The sequence below is a fragment of the Crinia signifera genome, chromosome 9 (assembly GCF_055691185.1).
Source record: "Crinia signifera chromosome 9, ASM5569118v1, whole genome shotgun sequence".
NCBI lineage: Eukaryota > Metazoa > Chordata > Amphibia > Anura > Myobatrachidae > Crinia > Crinia signifera.
In genome coordinates this window covers 134,966,308-134,992,053 of record NC_139225.1, presented here as the reverse complement: position 1 = coordinate 134,992,053, position 25,746 = coordinate 134,966,308, and the positions used below count along the sequence as shown (strand labels likewise).

Here is a 25,746-nt window from a genome sequence, read left to right as displayed (position 1 = left end):
TCGGGGGCGTTGCTGGGCGACATCCAGAACGTCCCTCTCATGATTGGCAGCCGGGAGCAGTGGCTGCAGCAGTGGATGACGTCACTAGCGGGGAGTTTGAAATAAAACTCAGCTGCTCTGCTTGTATTGCACCGGTTATAGCGTCCTGTGTGCCTGCTTTTGTAGTGCCTCAGTCAAACGTGTTCCTGGTTCCTGTTACTCTTCCCAGCCTGGCTGCCAGTCTGCTGTGTTATCTCCTGTGCTGGTTAATCGGTTATCTACACAGATAAGTCAGGGGATACCGGCTTTTGTCTTTATTATTCTTTCCGGTGTCATCTTTTGCATTGTTGCATTTATTGTTGTTTATTAACACGAACCATCTTGTGTATTGTTACATATATTTGTATTTACCGGTATCATCTTCCTGCATTGTTGCATTCATTTCTGAGTATTGAAGGTGCGTTTACTACAGCCAGTTACTCTTGCGGTACCTCCTGTAGCAGCCTTGTACACTGTAAGACCAAGCGGCACCGGGGTTGGGGTAGAATTAATCTACCCCTTCGAACGTGGCTGTTATTGGTGAAGCCTTAGTCCGCAGGAGGCCATCAGGACAGCTAGGGGTCCGCAACAGAGGGCTTGTACACCACCTTCCTAACAGTGGGCTTACTAGTGTATATATATATTTCTCAAATTGAAGTAACAAGGGGGTGCATGAAAATAAAATTTGAATATGCAGTCAAGTGAAACAAGTCACAGGCTTGTGTACCAACAGTGGCGTTCAGACACCATGCATTCAATAGAATAAAGACTAACACACAGCATGAAGAGTACAGCGGTCTCCTCACATCAGAACAAGAAAAGTGCCAGGTCACGATCCTACGCATTTGATGATGAAAGCTGGATGACAAAACGCGCTGGGTCATATTTTGGCCTAACAACCAGTTTCACATCCCTTGTGCTCCCTATTATGATGTTTTAGGTTAGTGTCTATACATCGTATAATTCAGGTACTATGCCATATGTCTATGCTATTACCAGATCCTCAGAAGAACCTGCAATCACATAAAAAGTTCTGAGCAGTTATAAAGAAGGAAACATCTGCTCACTGTAACCAGTCCCATGGAGTTACACAACAGCCTCAGCTCATGAAATAGATTTATGTAAGTTACAAAAGAAAAATTGCTAAACTAAAAGACAAGCTAAATCAAACACTAAACATAAATAATAAAATAAATAAAAGGTTTCACAAAAAAAAAAAAATCAAATGTTTATTTCGTCATCATTTTACGAGTAGCAAGATTTTAAATTGGGATTTCCTCCTGTGCTGGGGTAGTAACTGCACATAGAATGCAGAACTGTATTGAGCATGGCCAAAATGACACTGCCAGGTAACACATTATGATAGCTCAAAAGTTCCTAGCACCAATTTCATTGCAACTATTCAGCATACAGTGTAGTTAAATCAAAACCGCTGATAAAATAAGTAAGTCAACTATAATATAGAAGTGTTACTTCAGAAGAGCTACTCACTGGATGTGTCTAATTGTATTTTGGGGGTTATTCTGGTTTATTCGCAAGGCTGCTAATTCACCGCCTTGCGAGTCCACCAAACCCCGCCTTTGCGAATGGTTGGCCATAGATGACAAAAAGTAGCAGGACTTCAACACAGGATGGCCTTGCGCATGCGTACTATGGGCCATATGGGTGTAGTGTTCATTCTAGCACCTGCCAACTTTGAAAACTTATGCGGTTCCTCTTCCCTGCCTGGGGTGTCACTGTCTGCTGTAGTGCTTCTAGCACAGTGTGGTCTGTATATCAGCACTGATATGCAAACCATATGCGCAGTCTATCGATAATCGCATGGCCTGCAAATTTGAAACCATGCGATCCGGTCTGAATTAGGCCCATAGTACACTAAAATTATCCTTATTAAGATTTGAACACTGCATGATAATAAAGAGTTAGAGATACATATATTTACATCATAAGTAATGCTTAAGCCACCATGCCGCATCAAGGCGTCTCTGCTCTGGCCGTCCCTAATGCTACATGACAATAGCAGTCACTCTGCTCATATAATTGCCTATTGTTATGCTACATGATAATCGCACATACAAAAACATATCTATATTGAGAGCCGACTCACCTGGAGTCATCTGTAGATCCTCCATAGAGCACTGTTACTTATTTCGGGAGCATCTATCCTGTGTAAGGAGGCCAATCCCGGGCCATTTTTTGTATCCCGGGATTCGGGATTGAAAAACGGTCAATCCTGGGATTCCCGGGATCGGCCTCCTGATATGCCCAATAATTTATGAATGACCTCTAAGCATAGAGGAAATGTGGTGGAGGAGGCGAGGTGACTGTCACTCGGCGGGCCGGGGAGAAGGCGTGTAACTACCTGTAGGTGTCACTGTCCTGCAGGACGTGGTGGAGGTGGCGAGGTAACTGTTACTCTGCGGGCCGGGGAGGAGGCAGTGGAGTAACTAGCGGTAGGCAGCCCCAGCGGTGGCGGGGGGGGGGAACCGGGGCCACAGGGGCGTAGATGTTGGAGAGGTGCGCTCAGCAACCTTCTCCATGTCAACCCCAGCAGCAGCCCGCAGGCTGTTTGTCCCCTGCAGCTACCATCCCCAGGTATAGGCGGTCCTGCGCTGAGCCTGTCACATCTCTGAGTGACAGCGCAGTTAGCCCCTCAGCGCTCCGTTAACAACCAATTGTAGCGCTGCTTGTGGGGGGGTCCCAGCGCTGAAGTGTGCTGTGCCCGCGCTGTGTAACTAGGATCAGCGTCCCTCCTGTGACTGAGGAGAGCCCCGGCGCTATATTTGCTGCTGCTCTGAGGAGACGGAGTCCGCGCTGTATCATTATGCCGGGGGGAGCTGAGGAGACGGAGCCCGCTGTGACATTATGCTGGGGGAGCTGTCAATCACCGCCCGACGGTGTCCGTGTCTCCACATAGCGCCTGCAGCGCTATTTCATTGCCTGCCTAATAGAACCCTCCTGCTCCAGACTGCACGGCTGTGCAGACTTCAAGCCAGCAGAGAGACCTCTGCAGGAGCAGATAAGTATAATAACTGCACCAATACACCTGCACCAAGTTTGCGCGTGAGTGTGTACACCTACCCCCCCTGCAGCCTATAACCCTAACCATACACACACACACACACCACAGCCTATCACCCTAACCATACACACACACACCGCAGCCTATAACCCTAACCATACATACACACACACCGCAGCCTATATCCCTAACCACACACACCCCGCAGCCTATAACCCTAACCATACACACACCGCAGCCTATAACCCTAACCATACACACACTGCAGCCTATAACCCTAACCATACACACACACACCCTGCAGCCTATAACCCTAACCATACACACACCCCGCAGCCTATAACCCTAACCATACACACACACCGCAGCCTATAACCCTAACCATACACACACTGCAGCCTATAACCCTAACCATACACACACCCTCCGCAGCCTATAACCCTAACCATACACACACACACCGCAGCCTATAACCCTAACCATACACACACACACACACCGCAGCCTATAACCCTAACCATACACACACCCTCCGCAGCCTATAACCCTAACCATACACACACACCGCAGCCTATAACCCTAACCATACACACACACACACACACCGCAGCCTATAACCCTAACCATACACACACACCGCAGCCTATAACCCTAACTACACACACACACCGCAGCCTATAACCCTAACCACACACACACAGACCGCAGCCTATAACCCTAACCATACACACACACCGCAGCCTATAACCCTAACCATACACACACAGACCGCAGCCTATAACCCTAACCACACACACACACACCGCAGCCTATAACCCTAACCATACACACCGCAGTCTATAACCCTAACCATACACACACACACACCGCAGCCTATAACCCTAACCATACACACACACCGCAGCCTATAACCCTAACCACACACCGCAGCCTATAACCCTAACCATACACACACACACCGCAGCCTATAACCCTAACCATACACACACACACACACACACACCGCAGCCTATAACCCTAACCATACACATACACACCTAGTGTGGCCAATCCCGGGATCGGGATCGGCGGGATCCCGGGATTTGGCCTAAAAAAGTCCGGGATTTCAATCCCGGGATTGGAGAATCCAATCCCGGGATTTCGGGATTAGACTGCGCATGTGCAGTCTAATGCCGGGCAGCGTCTGAGCACTCGCTCAGACGCTGACCGGCTGTTCCCGTAACCTGACCCGGCGTGCGGCCTGCGTAGCGTGACAGTAGAGGTCACGCTGCGCAGGCCACATGTCACCAATGACCGCATACCCGCCTCTTCTCCGCCAGCACACCGGCCTGACTCCGCCCGCCTCCGCCTGCCCGCCTCTGCCCGCCTGCTGTCTTCTATGGAGGTACACTTGCCGGGAGGCACCGTGCACCTCCAAACCCACTCCCGGCCGCCCGCCCGCACCCTAATGTAAGTAGATGTGCGGGTCGGCCGGGGTGGGTCCTATGCTAAAAATGTTTTTTTTTAAAGCAACTTTACGATCAGGTCTGAATAAACCCTTATAGGCCTGATTCTAGTTTGCTCAGTAAACTGCTCGGATTGTAGATTACCGAGCGTCTGAGATGCCCCCGCCTGCTATTCCCCTTGCTACCATGTGAGGGAATGTGTAATGAAAACACATCCCCTCACATACCTCCGCTGACCATCTAATGCAGTCATGTCCAAACTGTGGCCCTCCAGCTGTTGTGAAACTACACATCCCAGCATGCCTTGTAGAACACACGATCTGGTACGATCATACCCGATCTGGTATGAATCAGCTTCAAGCTTTCCCATCCTTCTCTTGCAACACTTTGCTCAGAGCTCTCACAACATCCCGTAATATGTTACCTGCGGCTAAGTAGCAGGAAATGTTTCTTAATGTCTTTCATAAATTATATTTTTCACCACATAGACACTTCTATGCCGGCATGTTCCCCTCCTCCATCCTGTACATGCTGTTGGGCCCCCTGGGCTGACCAGGACCGGATTAAGGCCTGGCAGGGCCCGAGGCTCTCAAGACAGGAGTGTCTGGGTAAAGGCGGGGGGGGGCAGGTTGGCATATTAGATAGTACATACCTCCCGACATGACCTCCTATTCTCAGACTGACAAAGTGCTCTCTATCTGGACGCAGAGCTGGATTAAGCCTTCGGGGGGGCCCGGGACACTTTCGTAAGGGGGGCCCCTCCTACTTGTGATTACTGGCCGCAAACTGCACAGGAAAATATTACACTGTCAAAACACAGAGTAAGGGCAGTATAAACTTGGTCAGTGGTCAACTGCAGGGGGGATTATTAAAAACATATATGAAATACCACATGAAAAGCCTGTGTTTGTTCATCTGTACCTTACTCTGTAGGAGCCCTGACAGGGTCAGTGCTGCCTCTGATTAAAAACCCTCCCATAACAAGGCAGCTGCTGCTGCTATCCTTCATGGGCCTGAGAAACATATGATGAGCTCCACCAAGCAGAGCTCAGTACAAGCCTCTCAGCCTCTGACCTCTTGAGTCTTATGGGACTCCCAGTAATGCATTGCACACTTGTGCAGTCACTGTGCCTTGACTGCTCATGCCCAGCACCATTAATTATTGTCACATTGGCAGATAGGCGAAACTGCAGCACTACCCCCACTCCCATGCACAAAACCATTAGCTTAAAAAAAAATGAAAAACATCCATTCGCAGCCATGAGGGGTACTCGCTGAGCAAGGGGGGTGGGCGGAGTTAAATCCACACGCGAAATTTGCAGTGCTGCGTGTGGACTAGAATAAGGTCCAATGTATATTACATTTAAACCACTGGAGTATAATTAATAATGTCTGGGTACTTTTTATAGCTACACCTATTTACAGGTGTAGCTATACAGCCGAGAGGAATGCCAGGCCCCGGGGGGAAATGGGGCATGGCCTAAGTGTGGGAGGTGTGGCCACCTCGCATTTAGGCCACTTAGGAGCTGCCCTTTGTTTCGCACTTCTGGCTTTGGGTTCATAAATGTGCCTTAGATAATTTGGCCAATTTCCTTTTACTAGTGGTTGGGCCTTCCTTGGTATTCCTCCCACTGATCAAATCAATAGGGGATGTAAAACAAAAATCAAAAATATGCTACTACAAGGATTAGCGCAGTGCCTACTACAGTGATTGTATTTAAAACAAATTGTTCTAGGTATTTAACTTGGATTAGAAAAACCAAAAAAACACAGAATGGGGCGTAATGCGCTGTTAGGTGAAAAATAATCCCCGAATACCTCTGTCTGACACCTAACAGCGCATTACGCCCCATTCTGTGTTTTTTGGTTTTTCTTATCTACCTTATGAGTGTGGGCTTGCTCATTGGGACGAGTGCAGTAGTGGGTGAGAAAAAAGACATCTAAATGATACAACTTATTTTCTATATTATCATATAAGCGTCGGGACCCCTACAGCTTGAAGAAAGTGTTGTGCAACCAGCCTCCAACCTATAGTATTTTATTTGTATCTATTTAACTTGGATTGTCTGACACCACTTAGATAAGATAAGGAGCAAAGGGCCAACTGCTTCCTTCCACAGTTGCCTACCCTCCTGCATTCTGCAGGACACTCCCTGAAATAACAGCAATCTCCCTCTCTCTCTCATTAGTCTAGCAATCTCCCTCATGTCACCTAGCCCATATTACCCTGATACATCATAGTTACCTCCCCTCCTGCATTCTGCAGGAGACTCCCTGACATAGCAGCAATCTCCCTCTCTCCCTCATTAGTCCAGCAATCTTCCTCATGTCACCTAGCCCACATTACACTGTTACATCATAGTTACCTCCCCTCTTGCATTCTGCAGGAGACTCCCTGACATAACAGCAATCTCCCTCTTTCCCTCATTAGTCTAGCAATCGCCCTCATGTCACCTAGCCCACATGACACTGTTACATCATAGTTACCTCCTCCCCTCCTGCATTCTGCAGGAGACTCCCTGACATAACAGCAATCTCCCTCTCTCCCTCATTAGTCTAGCAATCTCCCTCATGTCACCTAGCCCACATTACACTGTTACATCATAGTTACCTCCCTTCTTGCATTCTGCAGGAGACTCCCTGACATAACAGCAATCTCCCTCTCTCCCTCATTAGTCTAGCAATCTCCCTCATGTCACCTAGCCCACATTACACTGTTACATTATTTGGGTAAAAAGCAATGAGAGACAGATACATTTACATTGAATCATCAGCGCCATTCCTAGCACTGTACCAAGTATAGTAGCTCTTACTAACTGCTCTGAGGCTCATCTACATATAAGTCATTTTAAAAGATTCCTCTCAGATGTAGCAGTACACACCCACGGGCCTAGGTGCCACGTTCACAATCTCTCCATATATGGAACTAGACACGCCCTTTTGGTGGAGCATAACACGCCCCCTCAATGGGACACTGTGTAAAATTCTACTACCAACTATAATCTCCCTGAAACTAGTTTTCAAAAGTAGGCAAGTGTGCTTGATACATGGGAGAATTATGTCTATTTGGTTGCCGTCTATTGGGTCTGATTTAGCGATGTAAGCTAATGCATTCGCAACAGGGAATTTTATTGTAGTGGAAGTGCTAGAATATGCTAATGCTGTAGATGGCAATCTATTGAGACGCCCATAGGCAGCATCGCACATCCAAGCAACTGCACACAAACATGCAGCAATGGTCACAGATCCTTTGATAATCCACCATTGATAATTGTCCATCAATAGAGTGGTCCTTTTTTCTCACAGAACTAGACCCCAAAAAAGATTGCCGGACCCCAAACAAGCCAGCATAAACCGGTCACCCCAGGGCAGCACACAGGTGAAAAATTTTACTTGCCTGTTATTTGGCAGGTGGGATTCAATGTGGCACCTGCCGATCTGCAGAAAGGGGACGTGTCTGCTGAAACGGCCATGGATTGTCCAGATATTGCCGTGATCTCGACAATCCACAGCCGTTCCCAGCAAAACGGGCCCGACAGCTTTTAAAGCTGAGATGCAGCTTCAGGAAAGACAGCATTGAATAGGCGCCCATCGTTATTTTCCCCGTCGGAAATATCGTCGGGATTGAATACCCCCCATAGTGAAGCAGAAGCTAGAGCAGGCATTCCCAACCACGGTCCTCAAGGCACACCAACAGTGCAGGTTTTAGTGATATCCAGGTTTGAGCACAGGTGACTTAATTAGTACCTGAGTGATTCTGATTAAACCATCTGTGCTCAAGCCTGGACATCACTAAAACCTGCACTGTTGGTGTGCCTTGAGGACCGTGGTTGGGAAAGCCTGAGCTAGGGGTTAAAAACTGTTACAAAACTGAAAGTGCTGGAAAGTATAATAATAGTGGAAAATAAATAGTGCTAAATAAATGTTAAGGTGCGCCACCCCAAGGCATCTCAGCCACACCAACCCAAGGGGAGCCGCAGCCCAAATCCATCCCTAAGACTATCAAATAACAGGGAACTGACTCATTTCTGTTGGAGTCCGCCAAAGAGGGGGCGGGAGAAGCCCGGAGAGGAGACTTTCAGCTGCACTCAGGTGGGCGGAGAGGGAAAGTTGCATCATCAAGCCCCTCCCCCATTGCAGGAATTACCGCAATTCACAGGTATACGTGATGGGGAGGGGCTAAATGAAACAATTTGCATAATTTTAGGCTTGCTCCCTCTGCCGACACCCGTGAATGCCGGTATTTGACCAGCAAAAGTAAGAAGATGTGGGGATAATGTGAAGGCCCCGCTAAATGCGGGAGGATTGCCCACCCTTCCGGGGGCGCCGGGATGGGGACTTCATTTTCGGGATCCTTCCGGCCATACTGGGAGGGTTAGTAAGTATGGCTCAGGTCCTGTCTATTTTGGCAGTCCCGGGCCCCACAATTCCTGATGACAGCCCTGAACAGGGACACAAAATGTTCATAGTAGCCCTTTATCTATGCTCCCCTCCTCCTTGTGCTATATTTACCCCTCTCTAATTCCTGTTTCTTGCTTGGGTTTCTCTTCCCTGACTTCCTATGTCGTCTCTGTGAGTCCCTCTCCAGCGTTTCTTATTACCTAAGCATCAGCTAGCACCAGCAGCATCAATATTGATAATTGATACTTATACCCCGTTCTTACTGCCGCAAAAACCCGGGTATATTTGCCAGGGCGAGCAGTAATTTCCCGTGTCGCGTCTCTGTGTAAAAGTGTCTTTGTGAAATTTCCAGGTGTTATGCCCTGGGAATTACACACAGGTTTTTTTGCAGGGTTTTCCCTTGGTAATACACGGGTGTGTGGCAGTGTGAACAGGTTAGACCCAGGTTTTTCTCACAAAATGCAAAAAAGCAAGTTCATTGCATTGCTCAAAGCTGCTTTTTAAACAGCCAATCAAAGATACCTTTTAAACATAAAATCAAAGCTGCTCTTAGATGCCACACACTTAATGGCAGGCATACCAGGGGAAGCAGTATGAATGAACGGGGAAGACACAGTAATTTCCCTGGTCTAAGGTGCAGTATGAATGGGGTCTGCAGAGCTGAGATGCTCTGTGCCCCGCCAAAAACCTGGGAACAAAAACCCGGGATTTTGTAGGGGCGGCAATGAGAATGCAGCATAACAGTGTAATGTGGGCTAGGGGAAATGAGGGAGATTTCTGCTATTCAGGGAGTCTCCTGCAGAATGCAGGAGGGTAGGCAACTATGATTGATAGTATACATTTTCCTGAAAGCTGCAGTGGAAACACAGATAAATATCAAAGAAGTAATGTTTACTTGAATGCTTCTGGTTTAATGCTTTCATGTTATGGGACCACGTGCAATGCCCCTAAATGGACACAAGATGGCGCTTTTAAATGTCTTTCTTCATTGCTTCTAAATTCAAGGCTAGCAAGATGTATCAAAGATAGGTTATGACATCCCAAGTTAATTAGAGGCGTAGTCAGCTAATATGAAACACCAATGCGGTATGCAAGAGGGGAAGCAACTGCCAAGCCCTGTTCAATATTGGATGCAATAATTAAATAGACTAAGCAAACAATACTCTCGGTAGCAGTAAAGACACAGGATTTTCATTAATGTCATTTTAAGGCTGTCAGTTTGGCTATAATAAGGATGAGTACTTCTGGTAGCAAAGGCAGGTGGCACGTAAGGGAATAGTATAATAAAAAGCAGATGTATTAGCTGTAATTAGTATTAGGAGAAGCAATACTGGTGCTTGTGCAGAATCGCAGAACTCCCATACTGTCAGTCCAAATGAAAACAAACGTTAACTTAATGTTAATGCCCCTTTAAATCCAGCATCTGAAACCACCGAAGACCCACGTATGTAATTCATAGCATTGGTTTGTAACCCTCTTGAGTATCCAATTCAGTCAGGAACAATATGATAAACAATCCACTGTATCCTTATTCCATTAAACAAAGAACTCTTTATATATTGACTGACTTATATACTGACTGGCCCACGGGCAGTCAGTCAAATAAAAAGGGTGGCCATCGATAGTTTAAATCAATGGCAATAGTGTTGATGGCCATCCCTACTGACCGGGTGAGCATGGCCTCGGACAGAGGGGGCAGGGCCTAGCACAGCAACCCCTTATTTTCATCACTTTAGGAGCATGCCCAGCGCTCACCCCCCTCCCCCGCACTGAAGAGATGGTGTGCTCATGCAGCTCTTCATATATCAACGGCTGATCAGCGGCGGTCTCCGACTCCCTCCAATTTCCCCTCGACTACGGGACACTGCTACCCACACGGGAGGGACAGCGAGAGTCTCCAATTAGCAGGACTGTGTTGCTGAAATGTATGAAATTGGTCAAAAAATTTGTACAGTGTGTATGCACCTTTAGTGAGATCCAGGCTTGAGCACAGGTGACTTAATTAGTACCTGAGTGATTCTGATTAAACCACCTGTGCTGAAGCCTGGATATCAGTATAACCTGCACTGTTGGTACGCCTTGAAGACCATGGTTGTAAATGCCTGGTATATGGGAATGGAATATATACGTTCTCATATACTGTGGCTCTGGTGGTACCAAACAGCCCATTAGAAACCCAGGTTCCTTATTTGCACAAATCAACTGGAAGCAATAAAACTACTCTGCATCTGTGTGCGACTGGGACTGACACCGTATAGGAAGTGCTACAATGCAGCCGCCATGGTTGTTTCTCATGCCTAGTCCCATGATTCTACATCTGCAACATGTGCGTGTGCAAAAACATTTCCTCTGCGGCTAGTTGTAGCCCAGTGGGGCAGATGTATCTGATCTTCTCAAGAACAGACTCACTCTCACCACTGCAATCCATTCTTAAGCAGCCCATACACGCTGCGATGCGGGCTGTCCCGATGTGTGCTTTGAGGTGCGCGCTCCCGCGGCACCTCATCGCACAGTACAAAAAGTATGTGCTTGCACATACTTTTTGTACTTAGTTTTTATCACATTGCATCCCATTGCATGCACAACGTGTGCACAGGCAATGCAATGCAATGTGATCCGTGCTAATTAGGCACGGAAAGCACGCCCGTATAGTCTGCTGATCCGCTCTGCCAGTCCCTCCATTGGTTGCCTGTATTTTACTGTATTCAATATTAAATGCTTCTACTCGCATATAAAGCTATTACCCATACTGCACCAGCATATATCTCTTTACTTATCAAAAAATATCTCCCATCTCGACCACTCCGCTCTGCACAAGATCTGCGTCTCTCTTCTGCACGGATCACTAGCTCCCATTCACTATTACAGGACTTTCATCGGGCTGCTCCCATCCTATGGAATGCCCTTCCACGCACAATAAGACTCTCCGCTAGCCTCCAAACTTTCAAGCGTTCCCTGAAAACTCACCTCTTCAGGCAAGCCTATCATATTTAAGTACTTCAAGCATAACCCTCTGAGGCAATTATGTATTATATAGCTTCCCTTCTGGACCTGTAACTTAGTGGGACTGCTATGCTATTACTGGTGCCTGTCCTTGTGTTTGCCTCCGATGTCCCTATAGATTGTAAGCTTGCAGCAGGGCTCTCCTACCTCCAAGTCTGTCTGTTGTTACCCAGTTTATTTTATCACTGTCTACCATTGTAAAGTGCAACGGAATCTGCTGCGCTATATAATAAACTGTAAATAAATACATTTATTAAGCCTGGTGAAGTGATAAAGGGGATAAATAATGCAGCAGCCAATCAGCTTCTGTCATTTTTCAAACCCAGCCTGTAACTTGACAGTTAGCAGCTGATTGGCTGCTGCATTATCACCTTCCACTTTATCACTTCACCAGGCTTCATACATCTGCCTAGGGATGAACATCGCAAGCCAAACATCAAATGAGGGCTGGACTTCCACCATTGAATCTTGTGGCACACGTGCAAAAAAAGTATTTTTTTGCGCATGCACACACATCTTTAGTGTAGCCACGCATGTGCAGAACAGCTGCAGTGGGGCTGGCTGGGGTGCAGGACTATCGGCACACCATCAAATGCTTACCATTTGATGGGACAAACATCGGCATGCTGAAATCGAATGGTAAAACTGCTACAATCGAAAAACAAAACCAATGATGGTAGTAAAAACATTGCAATGCGATGTCCATTCCTACATTTGCTAGGGTATCAGTGAGCTATTATGTCAGTAACTAGCGGGACGGATAATGGTGGTTGCACATAGGGCATCAGCATTTGCCAGTATCCTCTATTTTCATACATGGTGGAGACGCAGCACCAGCGCAGATAACATGTACCATGACCACTTCTCCCCCATATCCATGGTTAATACATGATGAAGAGCAGCACAGTTCTCAGGTATATATGGGTGGGTGCGGCCCCACAGACATGGACACCTGGCAGCGCAGCTGGAAAGAGCGGGAGAGGTCTCTCAGCCTCCTCTTTCCATATACTTCAGCAGCTATTATTATACACTGATACTGGGTGTGGCCGGTGACGTCAGAGGGCTTGTCCTGAGACCGCCTCCTGGGCCGTACTTCAAATTGCCGCTCACTGAGGAGTGGGCGCGGCTTCGGCAGCTCATTGGAAAGGCGGTTTCCCGAGCGGGAAACACCCTCCCTCTCTGACATTGGCTAGCTGCCTTGATAGGCGTGGCCCCCTCACAGCAGCGTCTCCCCATTGGCGGGCTGAGTTGAGGTGAGCGAGTAGACGCTGTGGTGGTGCGGGACGTGTACTGCGCATGCGCACTCGGGCACTGAGCGCAGGGCAGGAGAGACACCCGCCGCTCACTCCACACCGGAGAGAACCCGCAGCCGCATCGCACCCGAAATCCGCGCTCTCCGGACCGCTATGGTAGACTATCACACGACTGGCAGCGGAATTCCCAACAGCAGCAGAGGCATCATCGGACCAGACGGTAAATACATGGAGCAGGACGATGAATGGGACCGGGACCTGCTGCTCGACCCGGCCTGGGAGAAGCAGCAACGCAAGGTGAGCACACGTCTGCCCCTTCCTGCAGCACGCTGTGTGCCAGCAAAACACAAACACACACACACACACACACACACACACACACACACACTATGAATACCTATACTGTATCCAAATATGGCCCTATAGTAACTATATAACCAGGCATATGCATTCTACATATATGGTAACAAAATAAAAGTATCAGGATTGTATGACCCTACAGTAACCGGAAATATGCATTATATATAGGTATATGGCACTAAATCAATGGTATATATGTTAAAAATGTGTATATCTATCGTATAGTAACAGTGTATGTGTTATACATTAACTGTATCCCTGTATGATTCTATAGTACACATGATCTACACCAGACTATGTACACAGATATATATTGTATTCCTATATTACACTACAGCACCTGCATATAGCTTACATATACAGTGCCCTTGTATTAAACTATGCTTCCTGACCATTTGGTATATATGTAGTGAGCGGTATTTTGATATGTCAGTAATATATGAACAGTTTTACATAGCTAGCAGGAATCAGCCAGGTAATGTACCTGTCCACAGCACCTGACCTTGGGTGAAGCAGCAGGATACATATGTGTATATAATGTCTGTGAGTCTCCGAAACACTGCCATCTGCTGGCAGAGAGTAAAACTACATCTCGTTCTCACACATGCACAAACACAGAAGGCAGCAGACTAGCTTTCGAAGCTTTTGCTTTGATCGGGCTTAATAGTATGTGTGTGTATATATTTTCTGCTGTAATATATAGCAATACTTGTAACTTTCTTTGGCCCAGCGTTTCCTTGGGGAATCTGCAAGTTATGTCATCTCCCTGGGCATGGGCTGTTTATACAATGTTACAAGTTTTACAACAATGTCTTGTAGATAGACTCCTTCCTCTTGTGTCACATGAACATTCCGCTTATGTGAAAAATATGCTGTATGTAAGGTATAGGGCATTGTTTTTGCATAGCTAATATCACTATTGGTTCCCTTTTCCCTTATGAAGGTAGTCACATGTAATACTAGTCTGTACATGACAGCATTGATTGCATGTTCCTCTGCCCTCTTCTACCTGTGCGGCGCCGTTTGCCCTCACATTGCAGAGCCACCTGTGGGAAAGGGAGGCACCTGTAACTTATTACACAACACTTGTTTGTAATGTGTCAGCTCTGTATGGCAGGCTACGCTAATGCAGCCTTGGTGGAAAAGTGTAGTTTCATGTGATTAAATGATGCATCCTTAGCTGCTTGTGTCCTATTTAATGAATGCTATCTATATAGGCTTCTATGGAATGTGGACATTATCCGGCTCTATACACATGTATACATATGGTGTTAGGTGACTTTACAGGGTGTCTGTAGGTGCTGTAGGGTGTGGCGAGGCATCTGGGAATCATGGGTTGTGCATATAAAATCCGATCTAACATGTTTAACCGTGCCATTGTGGGTGGTTCCTAATCCCAGAGTGGGCGTTGGCCACTGTCGCCAAGCTGCCAGTCATGTGCCATGCTCTACGGCATAAGATTATTCCCTTTGCATATGTCCCTTGGCCCAGGTTGTCGGTGCTGTGCAGTCAGGGTTGGCCTGCGTCCATAGTTATTATTGCACCTGGTCATTAGTAAGGGCTTAGTAAAATGTTATGTAAAGTCTGTGTATCTATATACATACATATGTATAGCAAGCTTTAGCCCATGGATATATTTAGAGTTCAGCAAGTTACAGTAACCGCTCAGACCTCCGTGCCGGGCCCCTATACGAGTTGTATCCAAGCTGTATAGACAAGACTTCTTTGCTAGACACTGCTTGTTCTGCTAATGTGTGGCAGCCTGCAGTTGTACAGGTGAAGGGAAATGTAGGTGGGGTTCTGCTCAGCTGAATAAATAGAACAGGCTACTGTGTATTCTGCTGGGTTTTTTTTTTTCCTTCTCTCTTGAAAGGTTGTGAATAAGTCCTTTAAAGATTTTAGCTTCTGCGGTTAGACTATGAGCTATTTGTGTAAAACGCACAATTGTGTCCCTTTTTTGTGTGGTTGCTATTTTTCTAAGTTGAGAATTTTTTTTTTATAGTGCGCCCAAACCTGGTTTGCCAGTTGTAAGTGAAACCAGTGACCTATTAACTGGGAGCCTGGAAATCTTTCATGTTTGTGCTTTTAAACCCCCCTCCTGACTGGGCACAGTCTTCTTCCCAGCTGAAAGACTTCTTTATGGGGACTCTCCGAGCGCAGCACAGTTGCCTTTTTGTGGCAGACAATAATCACACGTAAGAAGAGCACTCTGTGTTCACATGGTGACCGGACCTGCGGTGTCTCGTTTAATTCTCCTGCCCACATGGGCTGGCAATGTGCAGAGTTGTTTGTCACTACGAATAGCGGTGACATAAAGGCCTAAGATCACTGGTGAAAGCAACTAAGTTTTGCTTAGTGTCACAGGTTCAGGATCCTGTTCATATAGCACATTATGGAAATCTGTAGGAATAAAACATGGGTTCTGAATGGCACGTTGGCAGGTGCCATACCCACCTGTATGCGCTTGTACTTTTAACCTTCCAGCGCTTTAATCATTAACAAGTGTCAGCAGAGCCTGGTCAAGAGGGAATAGGTTAAGGAGTCTTTATTTGTTAAGTTGTGCAAGCAGAAATTGTTTAACTCCAGGTTGACCAGACTATACACTATAAACTGTGTGCATAGATAGTGCGTTTGCTTTATGAGCCAAAGGAAGGTCACATGACTAGCTTCTGTAATGCATGTCACATGACCTCATATTTATGTCTAAAAGGCTACATTGTCAGTAGATCTGAGACAGGAAGTGATTATTTGTTGCAAGATACAATTATAAGAGGGGGGTCTTCCATTCTAATAGGGCCTACACACATGCCGATTTTGTGCCATTTTCTAAGCGATTTAGCAAGGTCGCTTAGAAACTAAGCATACATCGGTGTGTGTGTGTGTGGGGGCTAAACCGATATAGATGCGCGGCCCCGCGCGTCTAAATCGCATTAAGATGAAGAATGAGCATGTCCCATCAATCTAGCAAAATCGTTTAGCAAGACCCTGCATATCGGGCGCCTTTTGTGTGGTGTCAATCTGGCATGCTTAAATCGCTAAGCAGAATCGCTGAGGCATATCGTTGACACATTTTGCACGTTCTAAGCAATATAGATGATTTTGTGCTCAAAGGAAATCTGCTATGCTAAATCTGGCATGCTATATCTCTGGCCAAAATCGGGATGTGTGTAGGCCCTATAAGACAGGGTGATTTGCCCTTTCGGACATGTCCCATTGTGTCCTGCCAGCATAGCAAGTTCTTGCGCCCCATAAGGCAGTTTTGTGATGTGGGCTATACCGTGAGTGCCCATCATGCATGGAACTTCCAGCAATGCCTGATGGGAAGCCGTGCGTAACTCGCTCTGTATTGACTTGTAATCTGCCGTTTAAATTTTGAAAGGCCTCCCCCCTACCTGTATTTTAGTGGGGTAAGGATGTACATAGTCTTCATTGACTGACTTAAGGCTAGGCAAACTCCCGCTATGCCAACTTCCTTTGCCTAGGTCCTACATAGTGGTCTGGAGCAGCGCAACCCAGAGAGAGGTGTCCGGTAGCCTGAAAATAGAGGCGGCCAGAAAGTCGCTCATAATGTCTCTCTTGTGTTTTGGGCTCTTGGCCACCGTAAGAATGTGAACATCTGTGGAGCAGGCGGAGGTTTGTGCACCAGATGACATGTCCTCAGAGCTGCTTGCAGCGTGAGGGCCCTTTGACTCCGTTATTGCTGTGTTTTGTTGTTTGTCTTCCCTTTATGAAGGTATACAGAGCAATATTTAATTTGCTGCTGCTGCGAAAGTCCAAGTTATCCTGCGGTTTTAGTTGGTTTGTTCCCTCGAGTTGCTGGACAGGAATCTCAGCTATGCACTTTTTTTTTTTTTTTTTTTGAAACAGCCAAGCAGAAAATGTGTGCGCCCTTTGCTTGTTTTCCCAAACTTCCACAAACCAGAGATCTGAAGCGTGCCAGTGAAGATGCATTTCCCCTGCTCAGTCCTAGCCCCCAATCTCTGCTGCTTTATCACTATAATTAGCCTTTCCCAGACTGGAGAGGAGCAGGGGCATCATCTCTGCAGCACCCGTTTCCCTGCTCCCACAACCCTGGCTCCTACCAGCTCTTTCCTTTTGGGTTATCGCTGTGGGTGTAATATTGGTGTTTGCTCAAACTTGTGGCTGGGCCGGTGCCAGGCGGAGAAGCACAAGATGTATTTGAAGGCTGTATTGTGTTAATAAAGAAAGCGCCAAAAGGATGCAGCCGTGGGATGCTAGAACTGATTGCCATTCATGTTAACAAAAACAGTGGCTGCTAGCGAACAAACTTTGTTTCTCTACCGTCCAATGGGATACTGGGTTCAATACTATGGCGGAGGAACTCTGTCCCATAGTATTGAGCCCAGTATCCCATATGGACTACGAGAAAAGGATTTACCGGTAGGTACCCAAAATCCTATTTTTTGTTTGTGTCTATTCTTTTAAATAGTTTTTCTGTATTAAATGAACAATTTACTGCTACAGGAGCACATTAGAGAGCCGCTGGCAGCCTGATGCCTGGCGGGGATCGTTAGGGGCGGACTTCTAACCTTCAAAATGACCTCCCCCGCATTAACTTGTTCAGTACTAAGTTAGAACACGACAGAACTGTAGGCTTTTTACACCTGGTTACAAACAAATGGAAAGTTGGCGAGCATTAAAGCAGGCATGGCCACACAATGGCACTCCAGCTGTTGTGAAACTACAAGTCCCATCATGCATTGCCACAGTTTTGCTATTGGGGAATGCTAAAACTATGGCAAGGCATGCTGGGATGCGTAGCTTCCCTGCAGCTGGAGGGCCTAAGTTTGGCCATGCCTGGATTAAAATGACCTGGAAGACTGGTGCCAGCAGTGTCGGCAGGTGTAAAATGCTAGCACATGCCAATATTCCTGCCCCTGTCTTCCTGTCTGCGGACCTCCTAGCTAACTCTTGTCATATGCTACATATGATGCAACACACACTTGTGTATTCTATTTGTTCCCTACATGATGCTGTAAAGTGCACGTACTAGGACTACAGATTTTACACTTGCCGGATCCTATTTGCTCTGCAATCTCCTGTCATAAGTATGTTAGGGGTGGCTTGTAAACTCCATTCACAAGGTTTGCCAGCTGAGCTCCATCATAAAAAGCCTTATAAATCAACGTCAGATGTACCCATCCCTATGCAAAGTGCATGCAGCCATTTTGTGGGTGGAACTAAGCATGCAGCCAATCAATTTGCTGGAAACTCCTATCGGAGAGGCACAGTGCACTTCCTGCCTTCATTGTAATCCGGGGATGGGTACACAGGCACCAGTAAGCCTAGTATGTGGCATGTTCTAGTTGCCTGGTTTGCAAAGTAATTCGTGCGATATCTGATGACTTGTGTTTGGTGACGGGTTTGTCTTTTCTGTCTGTACCTCCTATCTACAAGTCCTAGAATTTTGCCCCCCAGGAGTATCTAATCTATGGTTGCTAATGGCGACTTAATTTGCAATTTAAACAAGGGGTCCTGCTAAGAGGATGGGATACCCCCTCCCCATAAAGGGTGGTATTTAACATATTGAATTGATTAGTGGCCAGGGATACGGGCAAGACCAGCTTATCCAGTCAGACCTGTTATGGTGTAGGCTGTCTGCACCTAGCAATTATGAATTTCTTGGCGGTTTCAGCCCTGTGATAGCAGATTTCCATGTTTGGTAACCTCTGTTCCTATAGTAGGTTCTGTTATACAGTGTCATAACAGCCCCCCTCCGATACGTCTGCCCCTGCCAGGCAGCTGTTTTGTCAGAGGAAATGTAGGAATTGTCTGCGTTCATTTGACTGACCTTCTCCCTGGCTGTTTTGCATGTGTTATATGGGAAACTTTTCTGCAGTCCTGGAAAAGGCTATAAAATGAGCTTAATCCCTTCAGAAGCGTGAGGGGGGGGGGGGGTTAGGGTGAGCTGCTCACCAGCCTGAGGCTTGGTATACAGTCAGTCCTTGCCAGTGTAACCAGGGTGTGGCGAGTATGGGAGTTAATCTGATGAGTGTGGACCAGCAGGGCCTTCAGCCCGCACATGTGACACTCATCTGGGTCCCGTCCCCTCGTATTCAGTATAGTGCATTTTCTCTGAATGCGTAAAACCTTGAGACGTGAGTCAGTAATTTCGGTCGCTATGTATTTATAGCCGAGGGGTGGGGAGGCGCACCGCATCTAACTCTTGTTATGATGTAATGATGCCAGGCCTGCCTGCAATCTTTATAGGGGAGTTATGCCTATGCGTTCTGCATTGGAGGCCATAAAACACGCTCTGCTTTTGATGTCTGTATACAGAAACGTTTAATAAAATGTCATATGTACGCTGCACTCCTCCCTGTGTCCCCTAGAAGTTTTCGGCTTTCTTTGGTTGGACGCTCTGGGATTGACAGTTGGTTGCCTTTAATAGTTTTCTTAATTAAAGGCAACTAAAGGCTTTTATTTTTTGTATTTGACACATTAAAAGTCGCTTCAGCATTGTGCGTGAGGTAATGGGAATGTATTGCTCCTTGTTAGTTCTAGTGCCAAGTCGGATGTATTGACTGCGCAGGCAATGTATGTGCCGCTTTTTACATGTGATCGCATGTAAAGCACCCGTGATGTTCAGCTGGTGGCTGCACATGCGATTTATGTGCGGAACCTCCGACCCGATGCGCACGGGACTATGCATTGGGTCAGAGCAGATGTCAAATACGTGTTTTTGCCCATTTCCACTTTCTTGGCCTGATTTTTAAGCTAACGGGAGGTATCGCAGACGATACCCCGTTAACTCACCCGGTTGCTCAATCGCAGAAGATACATTGTATGAGTAAAGGGGTGTACACATGGAGCAAATTTGTGCTGTTTTCTAAGCAATCTGACTAGATTGCTTAGAAAGTAAGCACAGATCTCTCGGTGTGCATGCTCCGAGAGATTAAATATCTCTTGCTAACTTAAGGGGCATACACACAGAGATCTGTGCTAAAAAAATTTGCTAAGCAATTTTGCTGGTGTCAAGATCTCACATACACATGCAGAGATTTTTGCTAAGCAATTTTGCTTAAGCAAAAAAAAGGCCGGGTAGTGGTTCAGAATGAGAGATTGCGATCAGTATCTCTCATTCTGCACACACAGACAGATTTGCAGTAATTTGCTAAGCAATTTGACTAGATTGTGACTGCATGCACTGACTTAGTTAGCAAGAGATATTTAATCTCTCGGAGCATACACACTGAGAGATCTGTGCTTACTTTCTAAGCAATTTAGTCAGATTGCTTAGAAAATAGCACAAATTTGCACCGTGTGTACACCCCTTAAGTCAGTGCATGCAGTCAGATTGCTTAGCAATTGACTGCAAATCTCTCTGTGTACAGAATGAGAGATACTGATCGCAATCTCTCATTCTGAACCACTACCCGGCCTTTTTTTGCTTAAGCAAAATTGCTTAGCACAAATCTCTGCGTGTGTATGTGCTCTCCATGGGAGATCTTGACACAAGCAAAATTGCTTAGCACAGATCTCTACGTGTGTATGCCCCTTTACTTTTACATATGCTGTTTTTGTATGTATGCGATTTCAGCAAAGACTAGGGGCTGCTAAAACTATTAATGGCAGCCCGTCTGATTTGTGAGGCACGCCAGGAATCACATCGCAGTCACATAACTAGTGCCCATATCACAAGTGGATAGCGGCCTTTACGGTATGGGGCGTGTAGTCCCTGTAAACGCAACCTGAGCCATTAGCTCAGGACTATTTGTCACCTCAATTGTAGTTTGTCACTTTCCTCTAAGTTTATTTGTAATTGGACTAATAAACACTTAAGATGTCTGAATCATTTTCCAATGGGTGATGAGTAATTTGTTCCGCATTCGGTCACTGAAGCTGGGCACACTCGTGGTGTTATGGGCCTATTTATATATAGTGGATGGGTACAATAATGTCTATAAACGACTTGTTCAGACCTATTGCGTCGGCTTTGCAGCACAGCCGAAGGCCGATCTATTTGAGATTCGGTGCTGTATAAAGGTAGTCTGTTGACAAGCTTGCTTCCAGGGCTGCTGACATCACAGCTGGCCGGGCAAATGCAGCGTCAGGACGACACATGATGCGGCCAATCGGTAACTGTAGAGACTATTATCTTCTAGAAGGTGCTACATAAGTAGTTTCTGATTGGTTAACTGATGCTGGCACATACGGTACAGTCTTCCAATCACATTCGTTGTGAGGGCTGGTATATAGAGGAGTGCCACGCCATCATTCCATAGCCATTCTGTGCCCATCTTTCAGATCTGGCTGTACCCATGTATGTAAGCCTATGGTCACAGGTGACTCACCCAGTGACTGGGCATTTTGGCCAGTTGGCAGGAGCACCCTTCGTGTAGGCACATTAACGGTCTGTTTGACCTTCACGTAAGTCTAATATTAGACTTTTTTGCCTTCATTCCTAAAGCGTTGTTGGGTTAGTTAAACAATCTTCCTTTTCCAGTACAGAGATAAAGATCAGCTGTTCCTAGTACTGGTAGACTTATCGGAAACGCGTGATCCTTCACTGTGCGGTCATGTTAGAGAGGCAACATGTAAACAACATGTCTGCACACTGGTGGAGTATTAATGTTCCAAAGCTCTTTTTTTATTTTATTTTAAAGTAGCCTAGTGTTAAAATATTAATTGATAAATGTAATTGGTATGTTATTCGTTTCCTATAGAGGAGATTGTGCAGAAGTGTCTACATCCAAAAAGTTTTCCAGTAAGTTCTTTTTACAATCCAATCCCCGCCGCTATTTCCGACTGGGGAAATAGCCGCGGACGCCTATTCAATGCAGTCTTGCCCGACAGCGTTGGAGAGGCAGATCGACGGAACAGGCCTGACTTTAAAAGCTGTCATGCCGTTTTGTCATTAACTGCCTTGAATTGTCGCGCTCATGGCCGAATGTCGACAATCCACGACCATTTTCGCCCCTGTAGCGCAAAACAAAAACGGCCAGGGTGACTGCTGTTGGGGCGGATCGACAGTCGTGTCCTGGGCCTGAATATCCCCCCCCTTAATGTCCCTTCGATTCCTTTGTTTGTTTTTTACTATCACTAGCCTTCTTTTTATTTTTTAAGAACATCCGTGGTGGCAGCCTTAAGTGTAATGTAAGGCCCTAGTTATACAGATGTGCTCTCATACATCTAGGCCAGGCATGGCCAAACTATGGCCCAAGAGCAGTTTTAAAACTACAAGTCCCATCATGCCTTTCCAGTTTTGCTGTAAGGGAATGCTGAAACTATGGCAAGGCATGCTGGTATGTCTAGTTTCAAAACAGCTGGCGGGCCATAGTATAGCCATGCCTACTTCAGGCACAGTTGTCCGTGCAGAGTGAGATGTCTGCTGGCATGAGAGGGGTTGACAGGCCTCTATTTACATTGTGTCTTTTCTTTGCAGAAGTGCATCTTAGTTGTAATGCACTATGACTAGGACGCACAAAGGGGCTGCTAATTCATCTGATATGTGACCGTTGCAGATTGTGCGACTTTTTTTGTAAAAAAAAAAAAAAAACATCTGCGGCTACTATAACTCGGCACTGCAACGTAATCCATGACTGCTACATAGGCTTATAGGAAACTACTCGCAGAGTCTGTAACATGGTACAAACTTAGGTAATTTGTCGTGCGGAAGTTTTTCTGAACACCTTGTGTGTCTCGACCAGTCGGTTGCATTCATACACCAGCAAATGCTGCACTTTAATGCCGCATATATATCACTTGTGTAATGGGGACTTCTTGCTAAAAGTAACTCCGCCATGGAGAAGCAGACCGACGTCTCATTCTAACGCCTTGCATGAATGTTACAAAAAAAGTGCCTATTATATCTGAAAGTTGCGGAGGCTTGAGATGTCCGGTGCTAGCATTGTGGTGTGTGGTTGTGTATGTAAATAAGCAATTGCAGCTGAATTTAAATCAGGGGTGGATACAGCCTGCTCTCTTTACCAAGTAAGGACATGTTTGTGTTCTCGGCCTCACCCTTCTCTCTGAGACAGGTAGTGTGTGGCTTTGTGCTGCGGCCCTGCGCACAGAAGACTCACACCTCCTGCAGAATCACACTAACCTCACATGGTTGTCGCTTCTATCCTTCAGCCTAGAATGTGCGCAATGTGTCTGCTGCGAGGTGATAAAGATCTCACTACACTGCCAGACAGTCTCATCCTGGCCACTCTCAGGTTGGGTCTAGCTGGACGTGCCAAAAGCCATATTGGACCCACCGATCGGAGTATCTATTGGTCGCCACTAATTAACCCACCCAGCTTTGTGCGGTTCCCTCTGGAAGTTCTATTACGGCCATTATTTAAATAAATGTGAACTTCCTCTAAGCGATTGGATTTGCATGACTCGCTGTCATGTTTTAAAGGGGGGGGGGGTGGTAGGGGGTTCAGAGGCCTGACTTGTGTGATTTAATTGGGGGAAAGAACATTTATTTTATATTTGCATCCTGTCAGTGTTGTCATTGGAATGTGTAATATAAAAGCAGGATTGTGCCTACATGGAGTACAGGAGCTTTGTGTACACTCCACAGTAGAGTCCAATTAGTGTCTCTGATTTTGGGGGGGGGGTGCGAGTGGGAGGCTACACCAGGCCGGCACACCTCCTCCCCTCTTCTGCATTCTGGATCACATCCCTGGGAGTAATTGAAGTGACTGCAGTAACTGTGCCAGGAGCAGCGTGTAAGAAAAGTGCTGCTTGTCTGTCCAGTAGACGGCCGTCACATCTTATGTACGAAGCCGCTCTCCTCTTGCTTAGTCTCCAGCGCTGCAGCCTGGAGTGTTTGAAGCCTCTGCTCTGATCGCCCCGCAGGTCTGAACTTGCAGATATTTCCATTTTGCGGCTGTGTCCTCACGTAGAACAGACCTGTTTTTGTAGGGTTGGGCTTTGCACACAGGGGACTGGTTGTGAGGTGTAAACCAGTTTAGGTGGTGATGCAAACTCTGGCACTTGGAAAGCCTGCAAGCACAATTCACCAGGGCATTGGGGCAGTCTGCAATGCGGGCCACAACTGAAGGCAGACACCTTTTTTGTCCTATGCTCCTGTGAGCATGCAAATAGATCCCTCACCCCACCCCACCATCCTGTCTGCTCGGGGTTTCGTGCAATCCGGAAGTCAGTGCTTCCTTGCTTTAAGTCTCAGATAAACACACACTGATTGCCTTCAAGGGCCCCTGTCAGCATACTGGAGCTTGCCAGTTTCTTTAAACGGTCACATCATCTTCACATTCCTTGGCTCATTAAATGCACAGTATTTATGTATCTTTATATACAGTATCTGCACAATACTGACACACGTCCTCTTAGAATTCCATTGCGCTGACCCGTGAAGTGCACAGTTACAAACATGGACAATTAGACCTTGAACTGTGGAGAAATCTTTCCAATGAGCAATGTTCAAATGACAGTGTCGAAAAGTGTTAGCTTTTTTTTATCGTCTTTTTGATGTCACAGTAGTGTGTAGACTGCAGTAAGGACGGAGTAATGATTAACGCTGAGGTCATTGGTTCGATTCCCACCATGGCCCTAACTGTGTGGAGTTTGTATATTCTCCCTGTGCTTGTGTGGGTTTCCTCTGGGTACTCCGGTTTCTTACCACGGTCCAAAATCATTTTTGTAGGTTATTTGGTTCCTAACAACAACAAATGAACCCTACTATGTGTGTATAAGTGTTTGGCACACACTAGATGGACCAAGAAGTTCTTATCTGCTATCAAATTATTTTTGATAAAACAAGGGTTGTACAATATCATTTCATTGAACCCGTGTTTTCATGTTTTTCCTCTGGATTTTACTTCACCTAACTATAATTGGATAACCCCTCTATGGGGTCAGTTCACTTCACAGTGCTGGAAATATCCAAATTGGCGCTTTATGTTGGAACGCTGTTGCTCCTGGGTTTTTAGCTGCCAGAACTACCATTTTGCAGCCTACTCTTGCACCATGCTACGGCTTAGCAAATGTTGGACTTAGCAACACGTTGGTTTGATAAGTTCTGGGAGCTCACGCATGCTGGGAATTAAATAGATCACCATATCTCCATTTAAGCCCCATACACACGACTTGGCCGATATAGCTGGGTGTGGTATGACGCTCAGTCAGTTGGGATTCCAACGTCAGCTGGGACTCCGAAAGAGGGGCGAGTGCTACGAAGCACCTTGAGGGCTTGCCACACTGCGGGCTCGGTGCACTTGCCACAGGTTCTATTCTCCCTCTATGGGGTCGGGGACCACCAAGAGGGAGA

At 46.4% G+C, this 25,746-nt stretch overlaps 1 protein-coding gene across 4 annotated transcripts in view; it reads left to right on the top strand.

Annotated features, from left to right (window-relative positions):
* Positions 1-13,154: 13,154 nt before the first annotated feature.
* Positions 13,155-25,746, top strand: part of ACTN4 (actinin alpha 4) — a 38,285-nt gene continuing 25,693 nt past the window's right edge. The window contains exon 1 of one of the 4 annotated variants that reach the window (XM_083159935.1): positions 13,155-13,439. In XM_083159935.1, the coding sequence (XP_083016061.1) occupies positions 13,296-13,439 (144 nt within the window). In that variant the 5' untranslated portion in view covers positions 13,155-13,295. The remainder of the gene's footprint in view (positions 13,440-25,746) is intronic. The other 3 variants (XM_083159934.1, XM_083159933.1, XM_083159932.1) reach the window with 3 other exon arrangements.